This window comes from Sciurus vulgaris (genome assembly GCF_902686455.1).
Source record: "Sciurus vulgaris genome assembly, chromosome: 11".
In the NCBI taxonomy this organism is placed as follows: Eukaryota; Metazoa; Chordata; class Mammalia; order Rodentia; family Sciuridae; genus Sciurus; species Sciurus vulgaris.
Genome location: NC_136472.1, coordinates 91,785,210 through 91,808,865, shown reverse-complemented (window position 1 = coordinate 91,808,865; position 23,656 = coordinate 91,785,210). Strand labels below are relative to the sequence as shown.

Genomic DNA, 23,656 nt, shown 5'->3' with positions numbered 1-23,656 from the left:
CTGATTTTAAATAAATATTCACTTTTATAACCAATTTTTCATCTATAATATTAAATTCTTTTCTCAGAGAAGGTCCCCATATTGTGCAAGTTTCAAGTCCCCACAGAACCTGGATTTGTCCCCCATCCAGCTTAATTATCCTTCCTCTTTTGTAGATTTCTTTTCACATTTCAAGAAAACTGAGGACCAAAATCATGTAGTTCACAGCAGCACTGTACAAACTCCAGGGCTTCTGACTTCCTCTCCTACCCTATATTGTTTTACTTTTGAGAACAAGTATCATGAAAGTCAAAGACCTTTAATAAAAAAAAAAAAAAAGAGGCAAGTAAAAAAATCTCCTGATGACAGTTTATAATGCTACTGATTGTTTTAAAGTGCTTACCTAGAACTCAATCTTCAAAACAACTCCACGACTAAGCTAATCTTAATATTCTCATTTTCAGATAACAAAAATTGAAACTAAAAGGTTAAGCAGTCAGACTGAGTTCACATAGTATGGAGAAAGCATGACATCTTTTGTTTTGTGGCGGCTTGCAGCAAACATTTATTGAGTGCTTGAAGTGTTACAGTCACTTTGCTGAGCATTAAAATTCATTGTGTCATTCCGTCTTTATAATCACCCTTTGAGATGTAGCATGACGCTATCTTGCAGTTGAAGAAATTGAAGTATAGAGATATTTAGTCACTTTAATTTCTAGGAAGGGGCAAAGTAAGTATTCAATTCATATCTGACTCCAAAGTCCAGGGTCTTAGCTTCTATGTGATACTGCCCATCAAAGAAAATATCCTCAATGCACCTGCTGTGGCTTCCCAGACCTTCCACTACTGACACATCCATTCCCTGTGGTTCCTTTCTTCTAAAGCAACAATTGGAATGGGTATGTGATCAAGGTTAGGATTAGGAACGGGGATAGCAACATAAAGAACAGCAGGCCCTGGTCCGACAAATGTCCTGCCAATTCTGATACACATACAGCATGTACATAAAATCAGGGTACCTGCCATCATCATACACCATGATGTTCCTTGCATTCGACCCCTTTCCTCAACTTTTGCAATAATCAAGAGGTGACAAATTCATTTTTAATTCATGTTCCATGATAAAATTAAGAATGAATATGAACAGATCAGTAAATTAGATACTGGGGAAAGTTTATAGAGGTAGCAAACTCAAATCCCCACGAAGGTTAGGGAAAATAATACAAATAAAATAGCAAGAATGTAATGCCAGGATGTGTCAAGTTTAATAGTGAAGTAGAAAGTGCATATCCAAACAGAATAACAGACACTGAGAGCAACAAAGGGTTGCCAGGTAGGAATATGAACCCAGGGTGACCAGATCTGACAATTGTTCAAAAAAATCTAGACTTTTTTGGTATAAAAATATCTCCTAAATTATAAATATTTTAAAGCATTTCATTTTTTTTTAAAAGGTACTATGTCAGCTAACACTATGCAAACCAAACAAACCAACCCACATCTGTAGGACTTTCATTTGTAGCCTGTCTTATAATGGGTGAAGTCAGAAAAATCTGAGATGGCAGTTTAAAAGTCTGATAAGAATTTGGATCTTAGTGGAATATTTGTTTTTTGAAAAATGTGCTTTGGCAAGAGTAATTTATGTGGTGTAGGTGAATAATTGAGGGGGTGAAATGGGAATGGGAACTAAATAAAGCAGTGGCCTTTTTGGTGCTGATCTTCTTTCCCCCTTTGGAATAGTATTGGTCTTGGGCCATAAGGAAAAAATAGCAAGAACCTACTCAACAGCTCTAAGGTAGCAATCAATTTACATCTGTGTGAAGGGAAAATTCTTTGTGAAAGAAATAAATTACAGTATTAGCAAATTTGTAAATAATATAGCACTTTTCCTGACTACATTGGGTTTCTCCAGAAAAACAAATTTGAAACAGCAAAATGTTAGGAAAATAGCCTATTGTCCCAAGAAGCGAAATTTTAAAGGTATCTTTAGTAATTGATTTTCTCTATTGACTTCTTACTGAGGAAATACGGGGGTTTCCCAGTTTTTAGGTCAATAGAACGAAAGTTTCTAGAGAAGTAAACAATTGAAACCTTAATCATGGTATATTATTGACTGTATATGTCTTTCAAAAGAGCTGAACATAAAAATTTTCCCTCAACCCTCACTATATCTCTGATTTGTGCCAAGAACTTCATTTTATGAAAGAGATAATAAGCCCCAAACCATAATCATCAATATGTTTCATGTCAGAGTAGGCATTGGTGACAAAGACATTAACTCAATCTTTCTGCTCCACAGCAGATTTTATAAACAATTCTCTTCATAAATATTTGTTGGAACCCTTTAATAAGATCCAGTATTGGTTATTAGAGAGATCCTATAAGAATGTATGGTTTACCTAGAAAAGTAAGAGCACAAACTCATGATTTTATCCACTTTTTAAGCATTTTTTTAGATGTAGGCTGAGCTAGAGCCAAGGATACAAACTAATTCCTTACCTGCCCTCCAGTGTTCAAAGTCTAATGAGAAAACAGTCTAAACCAATCATTTCAGTAGTGAGTTTGATGGTAATGAAGAGACATGGCCCTCCATGGATACTTGGATTGGTGCTTGACTCTATCAGGAAATCATTGAACAGAAAAAGAAAATCAATTACCAAACACAGGGAGGGGAAAGGCATTTGAGGCAGAGGTAGGTGGAATATTAAAGACCTTATGCAGGAGAATGACAGATAAGATTTGTGCTTTCAAATGATTGCTTTCTACTGTGTTCTTTTTCAAACCTTTTCACAAAATATTTTTAGCAAGTTGCCCAAGAGCCTTAAAATATATTCATACCTTTTTACTCAGAAATTCCACATCTAGGAATCAGAGATGCTGCCAAAAACTTATATATGAGGACATGTATCATAGCATTATTACAGTCAGAAACAGGCCCCATGTTCATCATAGGAATAATGGTTAAACAAAGTTATGGTACGTCCAAGCCCTGTGATTTTATGTACTCATTAAAAAAAAAAAAATCAGTTTGAAAGTATTTCAAAACAAAAATGATTATGAAATAAACTTCAAAATGATGTAAAATGTTTCATGAAATATCCTAATTTTGTAATGAAAAATTAGAAAATCCCTCTCAACCTTGGTTATAATTTTCACCCATATCCTGTTTTTCTAAAGTTCTTCCTTATTTTAGACATACCAGACACTGAAAGGGGAGGAGTTTCTCCTTGTTCTGTGTGAACTCAAAGGAATTGACTTAATTCTCTTCCTCTTAATAGTGTGATCCTGACTTGGCAAATCATTTACTAAGTCACATTCTTATGATTGTATCCAGGCTGGTCAGGAAATGAAAGAAGACCAGGTGAGGAATGGAAGAAAAAGGAAGTTTCCAGAAGCTGAATTCTCCTAGGAGAGAGAACAAATATGATGGGAGTAAGAATTGAGGGTGTGAGGACAAGAAAGGGTAGTTGCTATGTACTGAGAATGTTAGCGGCATTGAGGAGGGAAGGGTGGAATATAAGAACTGTCCCAATGCAATCTCTGATTAACAGTCAATGAATAGCACTATAACAATGCTATTAAAGTTTGGAGGAGTGTTATAGTGGGCAGAGCCCCTCAGGTCTCTGACCAGGTAGCATTGAAGATATCCAGGTCATAAAAACATTGCCTATGGTCATCTTTGTTAGAGGGCATAAATGTGCAGGACTGGCCCTCTTACCTATTGTATGTTGGGAATTTAGTTATTAAAGGACTTTAAGACCTCTTTGCAAAAGGATTCTAGTTGTTAAGTGAAAAAAAGAAAAGGTTATAAAAAGAACATATTAGAAAACAATCTGAAGTTAAACTACTATTTGAGAAAATTCAAACTGTGCACAAAAACTCACTTCATCCTTCAACTTCTCCTTCCCTTTAAGATGTACTCACATAAAATCTGCTTTAAAACACAGAACAAGCCAGGAATACAGCCCAAGAAATTTACCCCTAAATGGGGACACATATGTGTTTTAGTTCTTGGAAAAACTGCCTTGCTGACTTTTTGCCTAGATTTCTTGGTTCTCTGCATCGAAGGGCATGTGGTAATTTTTCCCTCCGATAAATTTTCTTGCTTTTACAGTTTCTCCTAAATGAATGTTAAGCATCGTTCCCACACCATTGCTATTCTAAGTTATGTAGGTCTACACAATCATCAAGTTATCACTAACTAAATGGATCGAGACATTTACCAACCACAAAACTTAAGCCGTTTGGGGATTTTCCAGTCTAATTTAATCTATATAAACCTGACACCAGCAGATTTCCATTTCCTTTGTTCCTAGTGTAGACTTGGTTTAACATGTTAGTCTCTAAAAGGGAGAGTGGAGACAGCTGTTGAGAAATGAGGAGATTGGCAGTTTTAACCACGCAATTTGGTCTAATAGCTTTGATATGCTAAACTTGCTAGCTCCTCCAAGTGTACCTTTTTGATTTTGCATCACAACACACCGAATCCCAAAGGAAACCACGACAGTTTTTTTTTTTTTTTAATTAAAAAGAAAAATGCAAACCAGTTGAAGGGTTCTTTTAAATCATCTCCACAGATTTATTCTACGAACTGCAGGCCTTCACAAATCCTGGTACACTAGAGACCTTTAAAAGAGGAGAAGCAGAGAATACTGATCAGGTTCTAAAAAGCGAAAACAGGTGATGTCATAACGCACACTCCTGTGTGATCACCGCCAAGGCCGCGTGGGGAGCTGCGACTCCAAAGAGCACCGCGCTGTGCGCCAGCGGGCCATGCAAGTTATCTCCGGGGCCAGGCAGTCACCGGTGAGCATCCGGCACCAATCAGGTTCTCGCTCTGCGCCTGCCTTTGTTCTCACTGGGGAGCAGGTTTCTGGCGTCTATCATCTGCAATCCGCATTCTACCCGCACGCTCATCGCTGGCCCCCTTGGGATACCTGGCTCCCACATTTGCTTGTACCTCCGCACCCTGTCAGACAGAGCTTTCGGCTGTTACATCTGCCTTCTTGCCTCAGAGTGGACGATAAACCCCTGACTCACCATTTTTAGCTTTGGGAGAGGCAGGTCCAGCCCAATCTTTTTTAGATGGTAATTTGTTATCCGAAGCTACCTTCCCAAGCAGGGCTCTATGCTCTGCAGTATCTGACCAGCTGCTTAAGAATGGACTTTGGGGTAAGAAGATAAACCTCTCTTTGGCCCTTTCGTGTTAAACAAATAAATGAACTTTCACTGCTAAGAGTACCGTGAGAAGGTGCTTCAGATAAGAAGAGGAAACTGCTAAACCAGAGATGTCTTCCCTCCTCCCCCACCAACTGGATTATCGTATAAATATGCCTCAAACATTACCCCCATCCCAATCTCAAGCCTCAGGTAACGAACTAGTCTTTTACACAAGGCTCACAATAAATGACGCATAAAGTTCTTTGAGATCTCTAAATGCAAAGTGCATCAAGACTGCAGTCTTCTTTACAACTAAGCTTAGATTTTGGCTGAGGGAAAGCTGAACCACTGCCCCGAAGGAAGGAACGTTTACATCTCCACCCTTCTCTTTCCCCCACCCCTTTCTCCAGAAATCAGGAAATGTTTAGCTCAGTCGTAGACCCTCTAGCGAGCTCTAGCTTCCAGCTATTTATCTCACTTTCCTCACCATTTCTGCAGGGACCTAGGAGAGGGGCGTGGTTCGACTTGGGGGTGGAACTGGTCTGCCAGGGCTATTTGCATATAACACACCCTCTTTTTCTTATTGGCGGAGCAGAGCACACTGTATTCCCTCCCACATCACTACCTAACCCGCCATCTCCCTTCAGTTCCGAGCCTCGGAGACAAACTTAACTTGCCCGGAGATTCAAGGCATTCTCGGCCCCTGCGATTGGCCGGCGCGGCTCCCAGCCGAGCCCTAGAAGCTCATTGGCTGCGGGCAAGCGCTCCGGGGGCGTGGCCGGAGCTGTCCGATTGGCGGGAGGGGGCGGTACTGGAGCGTGGAGGTGGTGAAGGCGGTGGGACGGCGGGGGCGGGGCCGCACTGAGGCGCTGCTGCTGCGGCGGCGGCGGCGGCAGTGGTGGCGGCTGCTCGTCCTAGCCTGGCGGGGGCGGGGGTCTGGAGGATGGGGGCGGGAGGAACAACGGGCCGGTGAGGAGCAGCCGCCGCCGTCTCCGCCGTCGCTCCGGCAGCCGCCGCTCCGGCAGCCGCCGCGGTGGTCGCCTAGCGCATCCGGGCTTGCTCTCCGGCCGCCGCCTTCCATCCGACATCCTGCCCGGAGGAGGCTGAGGCTGAAGCACGGCCCCGGTACTGTCCGGCCCAGCATCTGCGCGACCCGCCGCAGTGACAGCCCGGCCCGACACTTCGCCAGCCCTAGTCTTCACCCTCGGCGCCCGCAGCCACCATGAACCGGGGTGGCAGCAGTCCGTCGGCCGCAGCCAACTACCTGCTCTGTACCAACTGCCGGAAAGTGCTGCGGAAGGTACGGGCTCAGCCTGAGGTCCGGCCGGAGATGGGCGCCTGCCGGCCGGGGTCGGGCTACTTGGGGCGAGGTTCGAAGGGATCCCTGGCATAGTCCCTGCGAGGCTCAAAAGGATCCCTGGCATCGTCCCTGCGCGGAGACAGAAACAGGGGGCGTGAGTTGAGGGTGGAGGGTTCGGGCATCTGCTGCTTTTTATCTCAGCTGGGATAGAAGCTGGTCCTGGGGGGTTGGGATTTAGGGGTGGGGGAATGCCTGTGGTCTGTTTTTCAGATCGCCTCTGTACCTGGCTATCCCGGGTCTGCTCCTCGGTCAGACGGAGGGAGGGACCGGTTGGATCCTCCTCCCTGTGCAGTTTAGCTGTAGATGGAGGTTGGGATGAAATCAGCAGCCTGGTCTGGTCTTGAGAAACCTGGCTCCCTCTGCTGTGGCTAACTCTTGTGGGTGCTGTTTTTGTTTATTCTGTTGCCTCTGCCTTGCGCGTCGTGCCCAACTCCCCCTTTTCACATTCTTTTGATGGTCGTCCTGTGTCTACAGTTCAGTCACGAAGGAATTATTAAGGCATCTTGAACTTTGTGCCCATGGGAAGTGCTGTTCGACCTTACAGTTCCTTTGGTGGGGTTGGGAAAGAAGTCTGAGTTGGACGTGGGTTATCCCTCCTTAGCACCCACACCCCGTGTTGATCCAGAAAAAATCAGACGCACCATCAGCTTATTGCTTCCCATAGGGACTGATAGAAAGTTTACTCCAGTATTGTTTAGCTTACTTGGCTTAATCACTTCGTGGGGGATGGGGAGGAGGGAGGAAGGAGATGAAAAACTGCCTCTTTAGACCGAGAAGAGTTTTAAAATTAGATTTTAACTGCCTCCCCGAGTAATATTATAATCAGTTTATTCTTCTCCAAATTCTTATTTTTGCATTGCATTAAATGGAAACCTTAGATGAGGTGTTTCTGTTTGTCCAGTACAAATGAATTAAAATTGCTGAGCTGTGCAAATGCACCGAGTCTGAGAGCTAAAATGAATATGGTACCCTTCCCCCCACCACACACACACACACAATTTCTCTATATACAGTCACTTTGGGATTGTTCTTTATATATGAAAGAAAGAAAGAAAGAAAGCACATAAGTAAGCAAGCTCAAATATTTGCGCTCTTTGTCCAAAAACTGTTTTTCTTCCTCTGTGGGTCAGGCCAAGTGCCAATCAAAGTTGTTTTTCAAGCCTCTTTTCCCTGCAGTAGGGCTGCTGCTTTTTTTTTTTTTTTTTTTCCTCCTATTTGAGAGCGTGAGGAAAGCAAAGGGATTGCAGATTTTAAGTTAATCAAATAATTAAATATGCCTTAAATTGTTTATTGGAGGTTTCTCCTGAAACAGATTTTTATTAAATGTGCATGTTGAGTATGTGCAGTTATTTTTTCCCATAAACTCCGGGATCAAATTACAGTTGATACTTGCTCAGCTCATTGTAGGGCAGCTTGTGAGAAATGTAATGGATCAGAAGTGCAGATCAGGTTAGTTGAATGTTAACTCTTTCACTGCAGGGTCAATTGTCATCTGAATTTACTCTAAGAAAAAAAAATCCCCTTATTTAAAAAAGTGAAAAGTTGTCTTTGACATGAAAAACGTCTTTAAGACATATTTTGATTAAACTTAAGCTTAGTTAAAATGACAGCAAGTTTTTTTAAAATCAAATAAAAAGATTTTTTTATTGCCTATGGCAATTTGTTAGGCTAACAGAAGGTTTGGGGGTGATATTGAGCTTCAAACTATTTTATTTTTCTTTTGAGAAAACTGGCCCATTTGTTTACAATAAAAATAAATTTAAAAAAATAGAAAACTGTGGCTATGAATCCATGGCACTTTACTAGTATTTAAAACATATTTATATATTTCCCTTAGTTTGTTAAAAACTAATATTTGTTTATCTAGAAAAAACATCTTCATTTTTAGACATTATTAAAAGATGTGGAAAATGGATGTTAATATTCTTATATTTTATAATTGCTATGCACATCTCTGCCAATATTCCAGTTTTTAGTAACTACAAGGTATTTAATGTTGATTCATGTAGTAGCATGAAATTAATTTAGATGGAAATAGATGTTTGTGCCAGTTATGACATGACTTGGCCACATTTGTAGCTTTTTAAGATTGCCCTTCTTAAGTGCTCTTAAATCAGTGTCTAGCAATTTAAGTTCTTCAGCATTCTAAAAATAGCATGTAAGGGTTTATTTCTAATAAGAAGGTATTTTTCTTTTTGATAGAATGTAAGTAAAATTCATCCATCACTTTCAAAATGTGATTCTGTGAATTTATCTTGTGTTTTCCACTAATAAAATGTACAGTAATAACCAAATGGATCATAGTACTTTGAATTTTAGTTCAGTGTAGCTTACAATGGAAGAATGAAAATCATGTGCATCCAGTGTAAATTATACTTTGCTGTTACACCCTCATTAATGATGAGGGAAGGGTTATCTTTATATATGGCAAAAAATTGTGACAATGTGTTGAATTTGGGAGAAACTTTAAAAAGAATTGAACCAATTTGGTTTAATCCAGTACTTGAATATTCAATTGTATATTGGATGAGAATCACATTTATTCATAGAATGCCCTTACAAACTTGGTTCAGTATCTTAAATATTAAGTGTATCTAATTTATAACTTAGTACTGACTTATCTCTAGAAACAAATAAATAAAACTATCATCAAATCTATAATTCCTATTCAGTCTAACTTGCTCCATTGTCAGATAGTGTAATAAAGTTTTTAATGAAAGAGGAAATGCTTCTATTTACTTTGTAAAGTTAACAGATTTTGAAATGTAACATATTTTACTTGAAGAAATTCCAGTGACAACCAGATGAATCTGATCCTTTAATTTCAAAAGTGGAATGTGAAACTAAGGAAGGTAGGTAATTGTCAAGCCAATCATCTTCCAGTAAAGAAAAATTGGCATATTACAGTGTATTTTGAGTACTGAACTCTTGTTACTATTTAAGTGAATAGAATATTACACTGTCAAAGGATCTAACATTTAAAATTTGTTGGTATGTGTAGGAGTTCTAGTGACATATCTTTGTGTGGTTATTGTGCTTTTTAACTTTCTTTATAAAATCATAAATTTGACAACTTTAATGTTTTATAAGCAAAGATACTGTCAAATTAAAATGGAAAATATTAGAAAGTTTATCAAGTATTAGGAATTATATATATTTCAACCAATAGAATGGGTTTATTTATGTTATGGACTAGTAATATATTCTGCTTTGGTTAATCAGGTTTCTTGTGTTATACAGTCTTGATTGTCAAAAGCAGTTTTTTACTTGATTTTTATCTTAAATGACCTAAGAGGAAGTCAAGCAGTGAATTTATGACAGCAAAATTTTATGCAGTGGTTTTTCATCCTACTTTCTAAGATGCTTTAGGGTTTTGAATTCTTTAATGGGATTAAATTTTTAAGTATGTTTTGAATTATTTTTAAAATTTAATTTAAAAATACAGCTACCCAATAACATATACATAACTTACCACATTGGAACCTACCACAATTATTTTTTGTTACAAGATTATTCTTATGCAGGCCCTTAAATTAAACTTGTTCTGTTATCTTTGTATATATATTTGAACTTTTTTGTTGCTATGTCATCTAAGGAAAGATTGTCATTGATTATGAAGGCACAGGCCTTTAAAAAAAATTCCTGTACGTATTGGCTCATGTTAAATTTTTGTGAGAACACAAACACTGTTGTCAATATTTGTTACTTTATAATGAAAATACATATTAATATTGATGCTTTGTATATTTATATGCGTCATAGTTCAAGTTCAATATACGACTTAATTTGTAAAAGCAATTCTGCTGTTTCCCCCAGCTCTCTACCACCAAAATTTAAAAAGGCATACCTGCTAATGTAGTGCTACTAGAAGCCATAAGATGTGCTTACAATTAAGTCTTTCAGATCTTTTAATTTTGAGCAAAATAGTTAACATCCTTAAAGCCTGGTTTTCTCTGGAAAATGTGGATAATATCTACCTGCGCTCACAGGTTGCTTCATAGCTCAAGGGAGATAATGTATATGAAGTACTTTGTAAAACACGAAGTACAACTATAAATACAAAAAGAAAAGGAAAAGGCTATATATTTACACTTTTTCCAGAACACCTAAATTCTTTTTGTGTAGTTCAGTGCACACTGAGTAATTTGGCTAATATTCACTTTTCTCTTCAGTATGTTGCCTGCATGAGAGGTAAAGATTATGCTTTTAGTTAGCATGATCTTTCTGCATATTTTAATTTCCATATTTCAATTCTCTCACTCTCCACACCCCTCACATAAATGGTAATGCAGTACATTGCTTTTGGATTTTCAAAAAATTAAATTACCTCTGATACTACAGCAGATAAGGGAAGTTGGTTTTTAGTTTGAAAAGATTAAGAGTTAAAGATGTTTATGCTTAATAAAGGTGAGGGTAAACCTAGCATAAAGTTCAGATGTTTTAATTAATTCAGGAGAAGAGTTATAAAACAAAAAGTCTTAATCTTTTCTTCCCATCTCCATCCTTTTCATTTTCTCCTTTGGAAAGAATTGGGTTCTAACAACTTTGGTTTGTAATGACCTTCACAACTTTAAGAGTGCTTTCACATTATATCTGTCAGAGAACCAAAAAGTCCACTTAAATCTAATACTGCCTCTATAATAAACTATTTGAATTGTTCCCTGCAGTATTAGGGCTTCCATGGAATATCTCAGCATCTGTGGAGTACCCATAGGTATCTAAAATTCTCCAGATAATAATAATTGGGAATATTAAAGTTAGTCACTCTTTAACATTATTGCAGATCAGCTGAAGAAGTAGGAGAGTAGAGTAAGCTGGCTATTTTTATTGTCTATGTAGCAGTTGTTTGGTTAATTTTTTAGTGTAGCCGTTCTCAAAGTATGGTCCTTGGACCCCTGTGAGTGTCCAAGACTCTTTCAGAGATCCTAGGAGATCAAAATTATTTTCATAATTTTACTTTATTTTCCTTTCTTCTATGTACAAATTAGTAAGGTATAACTCTGCTGGTCCCTTAATGTAAATCAGGATAGTGACACAAAATAGTGATCACTGTTTTCTTCACTACATACTCAACATTGAGGGTGAAAAATTTTCAACAACTAACCAGTTAAAGCATAATGGACACAATCTTAGATCTGTCTGTTCTTTTTATCACTGGCAATGCATATTGTGAGTTTTCTTTGAATTTTCAGGATCACATTACTCATTTTTGAGATGTTTACCAAAATCATACATGAGTAAAAGAGACATTCAAAATGCAAGATAAACAAAATGATATTAACGTAATGTAGAATGTTAAGTTCACAGATATAATTTTGGATTCCATATTGCAATTAGCCTTGCAGAAGGTATATTTATCAAATTTTGTTGTATCAAAAGGTAATCATCATTATCTATTTTTTTCAACTACATATCTATGTCAGGCTAGATTTTCCTCACATACTTCAATCAGAACATATCAACAGATGAATGCAGAAAATCGAGTTGTCTTGTAATAAACACACATTAAAGAGATTTGTAAAAATGTAAATGTCAGTCTCACTGTTTTGGGAAATAAAGTTATTTCCATAAAAATATGTGACTTGTGTTAGCATGTAATGGATTTTATTATTCTAAGTGAACTAAACATTTAAACTCTTCTCAACTTTAACTTCTAATATAGTAAATAGTGACAGTTATAACCCACACATAAATAAAACCTCTTTGTTGTCCTCAAATTTTTGAGTGTGCAAAGGAATCTGAGACTAAAACATTTGAGAACTGGTAAGCCACAGTTACTGACAGTAGAGAATGGTAAATATAAATGTAATTCTATGGAGAAAATAGAAAGAAAAAGCTATATCACTGATAGAAAATGTGGATAAGATCAATTCACTTCTGTGCTGTGTGGGAGTCACTTGTAGAAATTGCCTAGCACCTTTTTAGTAACATCCTAGAAGCTTCTCTGTTACCACAGTAATACTTTGGCTAACTAGAGACAATCTTTCTCTGATTTTTATGAACATCTCTTTACCTGGAAGAAACAGGGGTGGTGGGGAAGATGCAGAGCTTTTGGATCTGAAGGAATGTTCTTCCTAATATTGTGCAATAACTGAAGAAAGGTCAGATTCAAAGATTATGCCCATTATACTCTATTGATTGATGCTTGGCTGCAAAAGAAAGACCCTGAGTAGCACAGCTAAAAGCTGAGAAACAGCAGAAGAGACAAGAAAGAATCAGACAAAAGAGAAATGTCAATATACAGTACTGATAATAAGCATCGTTATCACAAAAGCAAAATCATCACTGTAGACAAAGGATAGGATGTCTCTGAATATGATAGTCCAAATAATAATCATCTTCAAAGCTGTAGAGGACTTTCCAATGTGAGATATGTATGTCAGGTTTAGGGATAATGGTACACAGTACACAAAAGCTATGGCAGCCCAACAACTACCAGCAGTATGGTCTTCAAGGTACAGGATAAGGTCTGTTTATTATATTCGATTAGGTTTGGTGAGATGTTATGACTGCCAGTATCTAACCTGTCCTTAGACATCACTGCAGTGGAAGTGGGGATTGGTAGGAAGTGAAATTTTCTATATACATTGCCAAAGAGTTATGTGTCCTATGACAGTTACCTTAAACCCATAAGTAGGTTTACTATAAACTATTTTAAAAAATATATCCACAGTTTATGGAATTTCTACTTGTTCTTCAGTAATCTTTTTCAAAACTCTGGTGACATCTTCCAAAAACCTTTCCTAGTCTTCCAACTTTCTTCCTCCTTCTGCTTATCCTCTAGACTGCCATGCCATCCAATTATACTGCATTTATTGGTATATAATAGAGTTGTAACTAACACTAATTATTGAATTGTCGTATTGAATTATAACTAACAAGTTAGCATTTTCTTTTCATATCGGATGTTGTCTTATTTGAGATCTGGTTAATGGAGAGTATTTTTTAGTAAAATAGGACTTTAAAGACATAAATATTGGTGGTATTTTTATATTAGATACAATATAGTAGAGCTAACACAATGAAAACTTCTCATTTTCCACAATAAGTTAGATATGTGAGTTCTTTACAGTCCTATTTTGTTATTTTAAGGAATACTTTTCAGAAGTGCAAGAGCAAAAATTATTTGAGACAATAAAGTGCACTGGTGCCTGGATTTTTTGTTTTTGTTTCATTGTCTTTGTGGTTATAAGAATAACTGAAAGTTAACTGTCATACTACTTTTGGAAGGGAGTTTTAACAGGGAGTAAGAATATTTGCCCACCAAGAGAGCCAATCAGGACACTGGCCATTACTGGCTGGTCCTTCTCAGAAAGGTAAAGGGACCATTGTTTTGATATGGACACATGCTCTACCTCTTGCAATGTGCTTGAGTTCTGTTGGGGATGGGCTGATTTAGAATGGTTAAGGGCATATCTTCAAACTTCCAAGATTCTCTGTTTACCACCTCCTAAGGTTCCATTTTGACTATAGAATTCTGGTTAAACTTTTCCCTCCCCCATCTACCCCTAACCCTTTACTTTGGAAATCTCCCAAGCCAGCTGCAATCCCCTTGGCCAGCAGGCACTCCCTTGGTAACTATGAAACAGAATTGTTCTTAGGCTTAGACTACCATATAACTAGCCTTTATTTTTTAGATCCACCCAGAAGTGAGTCATTTATTGGTCTGTGGGCCAGGATATTGGCTGCCCCTAAGGGGATATTATGAATATTATGGATATAAATATTATGACATATTTTACCCTTACGTTGGGTTCAAAAACCTTGCATTTTCCTTCTCAAAACTTATAAGGTATGACTAGGATTTTTACCTTATGTGTCTTAAAGAAAATATTGAAAATACCATAAATAAGAATGATCAAATATAAAATATGGCTAGTAAAACATATTTTCACTTTTTTCTCTGCTAATTAATACTACTTGTAATGAGGAATACCATCTTATTTCTAGATATCTATTTTTACATCTTATTGTACTGTAAAGATGGTCAGTTGAAGAAATGAAATTTATCTTTCAAATTATAGATGCATGCTAAATATTCAGAAAGATCAAATTTACCTCATGAGTAACTAAAGGTGGATTTTGTGGGAGATCATTATAATTATCTGAGACTGACTCTTAATTTCAGGATATATTTTGTAATATCAATAACAGTGGCTTCTATTGAATACTGCCTAAGTGCCATAGTCTATGCTATTTAAGCTCTATATATTCTACCATATTTAAACATCACAATAAACTATGAGGTATTACTCAGACTTTATGGATGAAGAACCTGGGGCACAAGGGTTTTAGTAACTTGCTGAAGGTCAGAGGACCAATTAATGATAGAATTGAAACCAGTTTGAACTACAAAGATTGGCACATTATTCAGGTATAAGCACTGTATTGTCTTGTGTTTTTCTTTATGCAAATGATTTATCAAGTATAAAATTGATTAAATAGTACTAAAATTACTGATTGAGATGTATTCTATTTTATTTTCTCATTAAAAATGAAACAATCTTATTGAAGAGTTTTAATCTAATCCCCTATTATGTGAGCATTCTTTCCTAATTTCAGGGTATTCTTTTCCTAACTTCCCAGCATATTTTGCACATCTCTTCCTACCAACTAGTTATTATTTTAGGGACATTGAATCATTCAGTACTGCTATAGTATTTTTGACAACAATGTCTAGAAACATTTTTTTAAAAATATTCTTAGTTGTAGATGGACACAATACCTTTATTCTGTTTATTTTTTATGTGGCGCTGATGATAAAACCCAGTGCCTCATGTGTGCTAGGCAAGCGCTCTACCACTGAGCTATAACCCCAGCCCCTAGAAACATTTTGAATTGGAGTATTGTGTTCCTTGAATAGTACTTCTAAGAGATATTCTCTTTTTGTTAATTTTTATGGTAAATTTTCACAACTTTATGAAAATAAAAAATGACATTAGTGCTTATTTCCACCATTGACTTTGGCTTTCTGTGTGAAGGCAAAAATGTTGATTAAAGAAAGCAAAAAAAAAAAAAAAAAAACCAGAAAACAACCCTATAACAGGCGTCTTTTTCCTCCTCTGTTTTTCCTACTCACATTCCCTATAATAAATAGTACAGCTACAGAAGTTTTCAGTCTTACAAAAGATTTGTTTTGGAGAGAGAAATTTATGGCAGATGTGCAGTTGTTATTTATGGATTACAACTCTTGAGTTGTAGAAGCACAGTAAGATACGTAGTTAAGTTCCAGAGTAATAGTATAGGTATATTCAACATTTACTGATTATAATATCTAACATGTACTTATTAGCCTAGTAACCTAGCTGCTGTAACATTGTTTTCAAAGGAAAATACATCCCAGAATCTAAATAACTGCTTCACTGGAAGCAGTTCATTCAACATAGGTAATGATTTTGGTAAAAAAAATATTCCAAATCTCTTTTAATAAATTTTTGGATATTAATTAAATTCTGAGTTGGGATATGGAATACCTATTTGCAATATAGTTTTACTGTTTTAATATATTTTTAAATATTAATAATATAATATTAATAATCTCATAAATATATTGTGTAGCTGTTTAACATAGTAAGTTGTAGGTTCAAACATACCTTAGGCAAATTGTATAGTGAACACATAGAAATTAGAATGAAATAGTAGGTATTTTTATTTTATCGGAGGCTACTTAATATTTGGTGCTCTTAGAAATGATGGAAAATAGCTAGGCACAGTGGCACACACCTATAATCCCAGCTACTTGGGAGGCTGAGGCAGGAGGATTGTAAGTTTGAGGGCAGCCTGGGCAACTCAATGGAAAACTATCTCAAAGGATGGAGGATGTAGCTCCAGTAGAGCATTCTGGGTTTGATTTCCAATTAAATTTAGTGAGAAGTCCTTTGACCAGTTCTTGTTATGATTACCTATGGGAGACCATATGTTGTGGGTTACCTTTCTTATTCTCTTCTATCTTATGAAATAATCAGTAACCTAATACATCAGGTTAAAAAAAAAACCATGATATTTGAGCATGAAAAAATATTGTACTTTGATGGGTTCATTTTAAGGGTAAGCACATGATGTGTTTTTATTCTTGTTTCCGTTACTAATTTACTAACGTCTGCATGGTTTTGTTTTATTTTACTAACATCTGTGTGGTTTCATTTTCTTTGATGATTAAATATTAGAGGTATTGCAGAGAACATATTTGTCACAGTGGAAGATGGAAAAAATTAATAATTAATATGTACCTTAATGATAACTTCATTTAACTTCAGATACTTATAGATACCATTAGATTTATTTTGGTACCAGTAGTGGGGTACAAATCCAATAACTGGATTTTTGAAATACCAAGGAACTAACTAGCATGTTGCTGTGAATATGCTATAGGATATTTCAACTTTCACTTTAGATTGCTACTAAAATTTGAATGAACTATAGCAGCGTGCATTTCGTTGTTTTTGCATTTAAAAAACTACTGTGCTGTTCATAAAAAATACTGTCATAAAAATGAAATGACTTGCCTTCTAATTTGTCCATCCCTTTTTCAGTGGCAGGTATTCATTACATAATGAATAAAGAGGGAGAGGAGCCAGGCATGGTGGCACACACTAGTATTCCCAGCTTCTTGGGAGGCTGAGGCAGGAGGATTGAAAGTTGAGGCCAGCATGTATAACTTAGCAAGATCATGTCTTGAAATAAGAAAGAATTGGGGATGTTGCTCAGTGGTGGAACACTTACCTAGGATGTGTGAACTCCTAGGTTCAATCCCCAATACTAGAAAAAAAATTAATAGGAGAGGAATGTATTATTATATAAAGCCCATTTCCTTTTATTCTACCTTTATCATCTTCATCATTTTGAAGCATTTTAATATTCATGGATGATGCACTGTTTGGCAGAAGCTGTGGACCACTTGAAAACTAAAATGTAAAATACTGTTTATTATTGGTCAATCAATTCAAGATAAAAGGATTTCTAAAATGAAGATGGAAGGCAGTGGAAAAGCTAGTTAGATTGGTTTCATAGAAAATTGATTCTCCAGTGTACTTACACAGACACCAACTTCCTTAACAAGACCTCTAAAGCTCAAGAAGTAAAAACAAGAATCAATAAGTGGGATGGTTTTAAATTAAAAAGCGTCTGCCCAGCAAAAGAAACAAAAAATGAATAGAGAGCCTACAGAATGAGAGGAAATCTTTACCAGCTACTCTTCCAACAGGTGATTAATATCCAGAATATATAAAGAATTCAAAACACCACCACCAAAAACAAAGAGTACAACCTCAAATAACTCAGTAAATGGGCAAAAAACCTAAATATTTCTCAAAAGAATAAATACAAATGGCCAAAAAAAATATGAAAAATGTTCAACATCCTTAGCAATCAGGGAATGCGCATCAAAACTACTTTGACATTTCATCTCACTTCAGTTACAATGGCAAACCTTTTCTCCTCTACATTGTTCTTATCAGGTCTTTTGGTCACAGCAACCAAAAAAAAAAAGCCTGATTAAAACATAGAGATTTCTCCGTTCCTCAAAAGACTAGGAAATAGACTTGGGAGGCTGAGGCAAGAGGATGGCAAGTTAAGCCAGCTTCAGAGACTTAGTGAGGCTCTGAGCAACATACTGAGACCTTGTCTCAAAATAAAAAATAAGAAATCCTGGGGATGTGACTCAGTAAGTGCCCCTTGGTTTCATTCCTGGTTCAAAACAAAAGACTAGGAATGGAACCACCATAGGTTTCAGCTGTCCTACTCCTTGGTATTTATCCAAAAGAACTAAAATCAGTACACTGTAGTGATATAGGCATACCAATGTTGATAACAGCACAATTCACAACCAAGTTATGGAACCAGCCCAGGTGCCCATCAAAAGAAGAATGGATAAAGAAAAAGAAAATGTGATGTGTGTATATGTGTGCGTGCTTGTGTGTGTGTGTGTCTATATATATATATGAAATAAGCCAGACTCAGAAAGTCAAAGTTCAAATGTTTTCTCTCATATGCAGAAGGTAGAGAGAAATAAGGAAATATAGAAAAGGGGGATCCCAAGAAAATAACAGGGAAAATCGGTTGAATAGAAGGAGATTGAGAGGGAAGGAGGAGGGATGGGAAAAGGGAGGAACTCTGGAATGAAATTGACCAAATTATGCTATGTAAATATGTCACAATGAATTCCAACTTTATAAAGCACCAATTTAACAAAACAATAAATAGAAGGAAGATGAGTAGAGGAAGGGGAACAGGTGGAGGGAAGAGGGGAGGTAAAGTTGAAAGAGCAAATTATATTCCATGACTGTATGCAAATGTCAAAATGAACCCCACTATTATATATAACTATAGTGCACTAATAAAAATATTTTTTAAAAGGAGAGGAATATATTGTTACATAAAGCCCATTTCCTTTTATAATACCTTTATCTTCATCATTTTAATGTTCACAAACAGTAAACTATTTGGCAAAAACTGCAGAGCACTTGAAAACTAAAATGTAAGGTGCTGTTTATTATAGATCAATCCAAAATAAAGGTTTACTAAAGTGAAAATTAAGATAATTGGAAAAGCTAGATTGGACTCATAGAAACTTGATGTATACCTTTTCTGGAACATATGCAAAACATAGCTGGTTTACAATTATTTCTAAGAAAAATTTACATACAAACACTAAGTTCCTCTTCATCATTTTACAGTTGATATTTGTTTTTCAAGGTCAGTTGAATTCATTGGTGATACAGATATTTACACTCATCAGGGTTTTATTTCTCAATGTCATTATAACTCACAGCAGTTAGCAAAACATCAAACAGCAATTTGTAGGAATTAACTAGATCTTGACTTTAGTTTTTTTTTCCTTTTTACCTTTTTGGTGCTAGGCGTTGAACCCTGGGCCTCATGTATGCTAAGCATATGCTCTTCACTGAGCTATAGTCCCATCCTCTTGACTGAACATCCTTTCTAAGTTGCTATGATTGTCCTTATGCTTTCCCACCCCAACTAAAACTTCCATTCGGTGGGTAATTGGAGTGATTAAAGTATTTGTTAACAGATACTTTTAACAGTATTTATTAGCAATTCCATAGGCAAATAAGCTTTTCTAGGACATTGGTTCTGAAGTGTGTTTCTGGAACCAGCAACATCAGTGTCACTTGGGAATTTGTTAGATTCTTGGGACCCCACCCCAGAATCTGCTCAATCAGAAATGTTGGGGATGAGACCCAACCATCGGTATTTAATAATTCTATTAATGATTCTGATGCACTCTGAGAATTCAGAACTCTGGTCTAGGATTACTAAGCCAAATGCTTCTACAAATGAAAATTGTTTACATTCATTTCATTTTTAACATGTATCAACAGTTGTTTTGCTTATTTTAAAAAAATAGTCACAGGTTTAAGACTTTCAGTTACAATCTGCTTTTACCTTATGAAAAATGCTTTACTGTTACTAGATTCTGAACTTTAGCTTAAGGAAAAGAAAAAGAAGAATTGGGTTTAAAAACTTGCTTATGACTGAAATCAAGTGAAAATATCTCTTGAGATTGCTTGCTTACATAAAAATTAATGTTTCACTACTAACATTGGTAGATTCTGGCAGATCTTTCTCTTAGATTATTTTTATTTCAAGGAAGATTTATCAATCTAAGCTTTTGTGGAGAAAAGGACTCTTTTGTGTAAATCAAAGAAGAAATTATAACATTTGTCCTAAAGACAGATTTAGGATTCATGCATTTTTAAATTGTTTTGAATCCTTAGACAAGAGCATACACACACACACACACACATACATACATACACAACACACACACACACATATATTATGGTTATTTATATGTATTATGGTTACTTTTCAACTATGGTTGCTTACTTTTCAGTTACAAATAGTGTATCAAAGTCATATCAGGAAGTCTACAAATTAAAACACAACAAATCTAAGGTACATATGTATATCATACATGGACCCTAGACAAATAGAAGGTTGCTCTTTGAAAAGAGAAGATTGTCTCAGTTATTTGCAATTCTAAGAAAGTAAGTGTATTTTGTTGTTTACTTGCATCTAATTTTGAAGTAATGGCTATTTTCCTTATATTGCCTCTAATTTAGTACTAAAATTTAGCAGCAAAATTTAGCCTATATTGATCTTATTTTTATGAAAAATAACGGGTTCTATTAAATTGCCCCCACCATACTTCCAATTCTCTTGTGTGCTAGCTGCACCAGAAGCATATGCAATTACTTAATTCTAAACTGTGAAGAGTGATGCTTTTCTATTGACCATTTTTCTATCTTCTGTGAGGAAAGGACTAATACAGTACCTTAAATAGCACTGTCTCCATGGCAATGGGCAGTCAGCTTTTGACTTTGAGTCTCATAAAAAAGGAAATTTAAAAAAGCATTTTCATGGTCTAAAATAGCAGTGTGGTAAAAAGTAAGGTATGAGAATATTTCCTGTCAGTTATTGCATGACTGATTAAGCTAGCAGCACATCATTTTCTTTCACATAGCACTTCATCTGAGCATTTTGAAATGCTATACAACTCCTTCTCTTAATGAATGATAATTGTTGTCTTGAGACTGATAGGAAACTAAAAAAGCTTAGATATAAGCTTAGAATTGGGGCCCATGCCAGAGGAAAAAAAAGGTTGCATTGCTCTGCTTGTAATTTTATTCTTCTAAAGAATTTTTATTCTTCTAAAGAGTAAAATACTGACTAAATTATGGGTCATTCTAGATTATATTTAAACAGAATTATCTCTGGAACACTGGATGCAATGACAAGAGCTTAAAAATTATGTCTTTTTTTTCCAATTCTTACAGTTTGGTGTATACAGATCACTTATCCTATTCCACTGGCAATCTGCCTCCCTTGTTTCCTCTTGTATCCACACCCACTGACGAGGTAGAGCTCTTTGATTCTAGTGGCTGGGTCATCTTCCCTTCAGTAAAGGTCTGCAAGGGTGCTCTACACTAGAGGCTAGAAAGTAAGACCACATTATCATTTATAATCTTTCTTTTTCTTCTTCAATTTTATAGTTGATTCCTCTTTGATTAAACCTTATCTTAATATAGGGTAGTTTCTAGTTGGATCAGTTTTCATCTTTAAAGTATCATCATTAAATGCTTAATACTCTGAGGTTACTGTTAATGAGGGAATTGGTTGAACAAATTATGTATTATAAATACAGTGCAATACTGGGCAATTCTCAGAATGTAGATCTATGTGTAGAAGTAGATGAATGTCTAGTAGGTTATTAAGTGGAAAAGTCTGGTTTTTCAAAGTATATGAAGTTTTTCATTCTCATTTTTTAAAAGATAAATAGTACAGAAGGATAGAGTAAAAAATTAACACTATTGATTTCTGAGTGGAAAGGATTACAGGAGATTATTTTTACCATTGGCTTCTCTTCATTTTTTTTTAACATTAAACATGATTTTAAAAAATTTAAAAGACTATTATTGTTTTTAAATAGAGAAGAACAAGTCATGTTAAGTGAAGAATAGTGAAGAGAGGAAATTCAAATAAGATGATAAATTTAAGATGCTTTGATATTGAGATTGGAACAAAAGTTCATAGTAGCTTGAGTAAATCACCAAGGGAATAATAATGTATGTGTATGTGACTAATAAGAACTCATATGTGCACTTTTATATATATAACCTGAAAATGAATGAAGTTATTGTGGCTGTCCATATAGCATATTCCTTTATGTTGTCATAGCAATTGTGCTAGGATTTTTCTTTAGGAACCTAAAGTACTTACTAATATTTCATCAGAAAATTAGTATTTCTCTTTAATTCCCAATTTAAAAGATAGCTGTAATTGTATTGTTCTACTTTTATAGCATGTGGTAGGTAACAAGATATTGCACAAATTTCAGAAACATCAAATATGTAATTGGAACATTGGTTGTTAACCTAGAGATATTATCTATTAAGACCTGAAGATAGAAAAATATGGTTATTTTATAAAAAACTAATCAATGATTATGTATATAATAGGGGTTTTTAAAAGAATAAGATGGTGTCCAGATTCTGACCTTGATTTTAGAGAACTTATTGTGTGGTTGGAGAGAAAGATGTTTCTCTCAGTAACTATAAAGAGAGGTAAAAATGGAAAACATACATACTTTTGACTTTTCATACATATTCATAGATTATTATTTGTCATCAACAATTGTGAAGGCATGGGAAAAGTTCAATCATCCAAGTATGTTACAATGTGGTAAAGAAGGGTATTTAAATACTAATAAGTCATTCTTATTTTCAAGGGAGAAAGATGTGGTTTTGATGACTTCCTTTATTCTTAATAATTTTTTAAAATCTATTTTAATTCTTGAAAAATGTAATGCTATAGGTAATATTACAGATTATCTGTAACTGGTTATTTTATAAATGAGTGTTTCTTAAGTGGCTTTCTTTTCCAGTTTTGTTTTCCATTTTTAACACTTTGGATCATTTGTTGAGCCAGATAGTGAATCAAGGGACTCGTGTGAGCCAAATATTTTTTCTAAACCAAGTCTATTTTATAAACTTTTGATTAGTTAGATAATGTTTAAAAATTTTGATTTATAGTTTATGAACTCAATATGGCATATTTCTAATAGCAAATGCTTATAAAGTAGATAAAATGATACTATTTTAAGAGATTTATAGGTATTTATTTACATAATATTTCCACTGTCTGTTTTGATAGCCTCCTATTCACTCCACTAGTGAGGGACGGATTCCCAACTTTGAATCATGAGGGTGACTGTACATGTAACACCCATCACTGGACAGATGAGATCAACAGCAATTTATTAGTCATATATACTCACAGTCCAGAGGAGGAGGACATCCCCTGCCATGCAAGGCCACATGAAAACTGCACTCAGAAACAGAGTCATCATACATTTACCTAGGGTAATAGTTTTTGATTCATTCTGTTACTTTTTTTTTTTCTTTTTCTTATTCTTTTCTTTTTTATGCCTCTACTTCATGTACAAACAGAGAAACAAGATGTATCCCATTTGTTTACAATAAAAATGAATAAAAAAAATAATAAAGAAACAGTGAGCAGCCAGGAGCAGTGGGAAGCAAGCTTTGTAGAATCAAGGATAAGATTCGCCCTGGTTTCTGCAGGAAGCTGCGATCGGCTGGCTTGTTTGAATAATTCCATGGGCTGGCAGTGAACTGA

At 35.7% G+C, this 23,656-nt stretch overlaps 1 protein-coding gene and 1 long non-coding RNA gene across 2 annotated transcripts in view; one reads left to right on the top strand and one right to left on the bottom strand.

The window, feature by feature from the left end:
* Positions 1-2,899: 2,899 nt before the first annotated feature.
* Positions 2,900-5,603, bottom strand: LOC306639959. The gene is made up of 3 exons (XR_013757706.1): positions 5,020-5,603; positions 4,524-4,605; positions 2,900-3,384 (listed from the first exon to the last, which is right to left on the bottom strand). It is a non-coding gene; the product is annotated as an uncharacterized lncRNA (long non-coding RNA).
* A 490-nt stretch (positions 5,604-6,093) lies between these two features.
* Positions 6,094-23,656, top strand: part of SESN3 (sestrin 3) — a 64,329-nt gene continuing 46,766 nt past the window's right edge. The window contains exon 1 of the mRNA XM_079101988.1: positions 6,094-6,439. Within this exon, the coding sequence (XP_078958114.1) occupies positions 6,362-6,439 (78 nt within the window). The 5' untranslated portion in view covers positions 6,094-6,361. The remainder of the gene's footprint in view (positions 6,440-23,656) is intronic.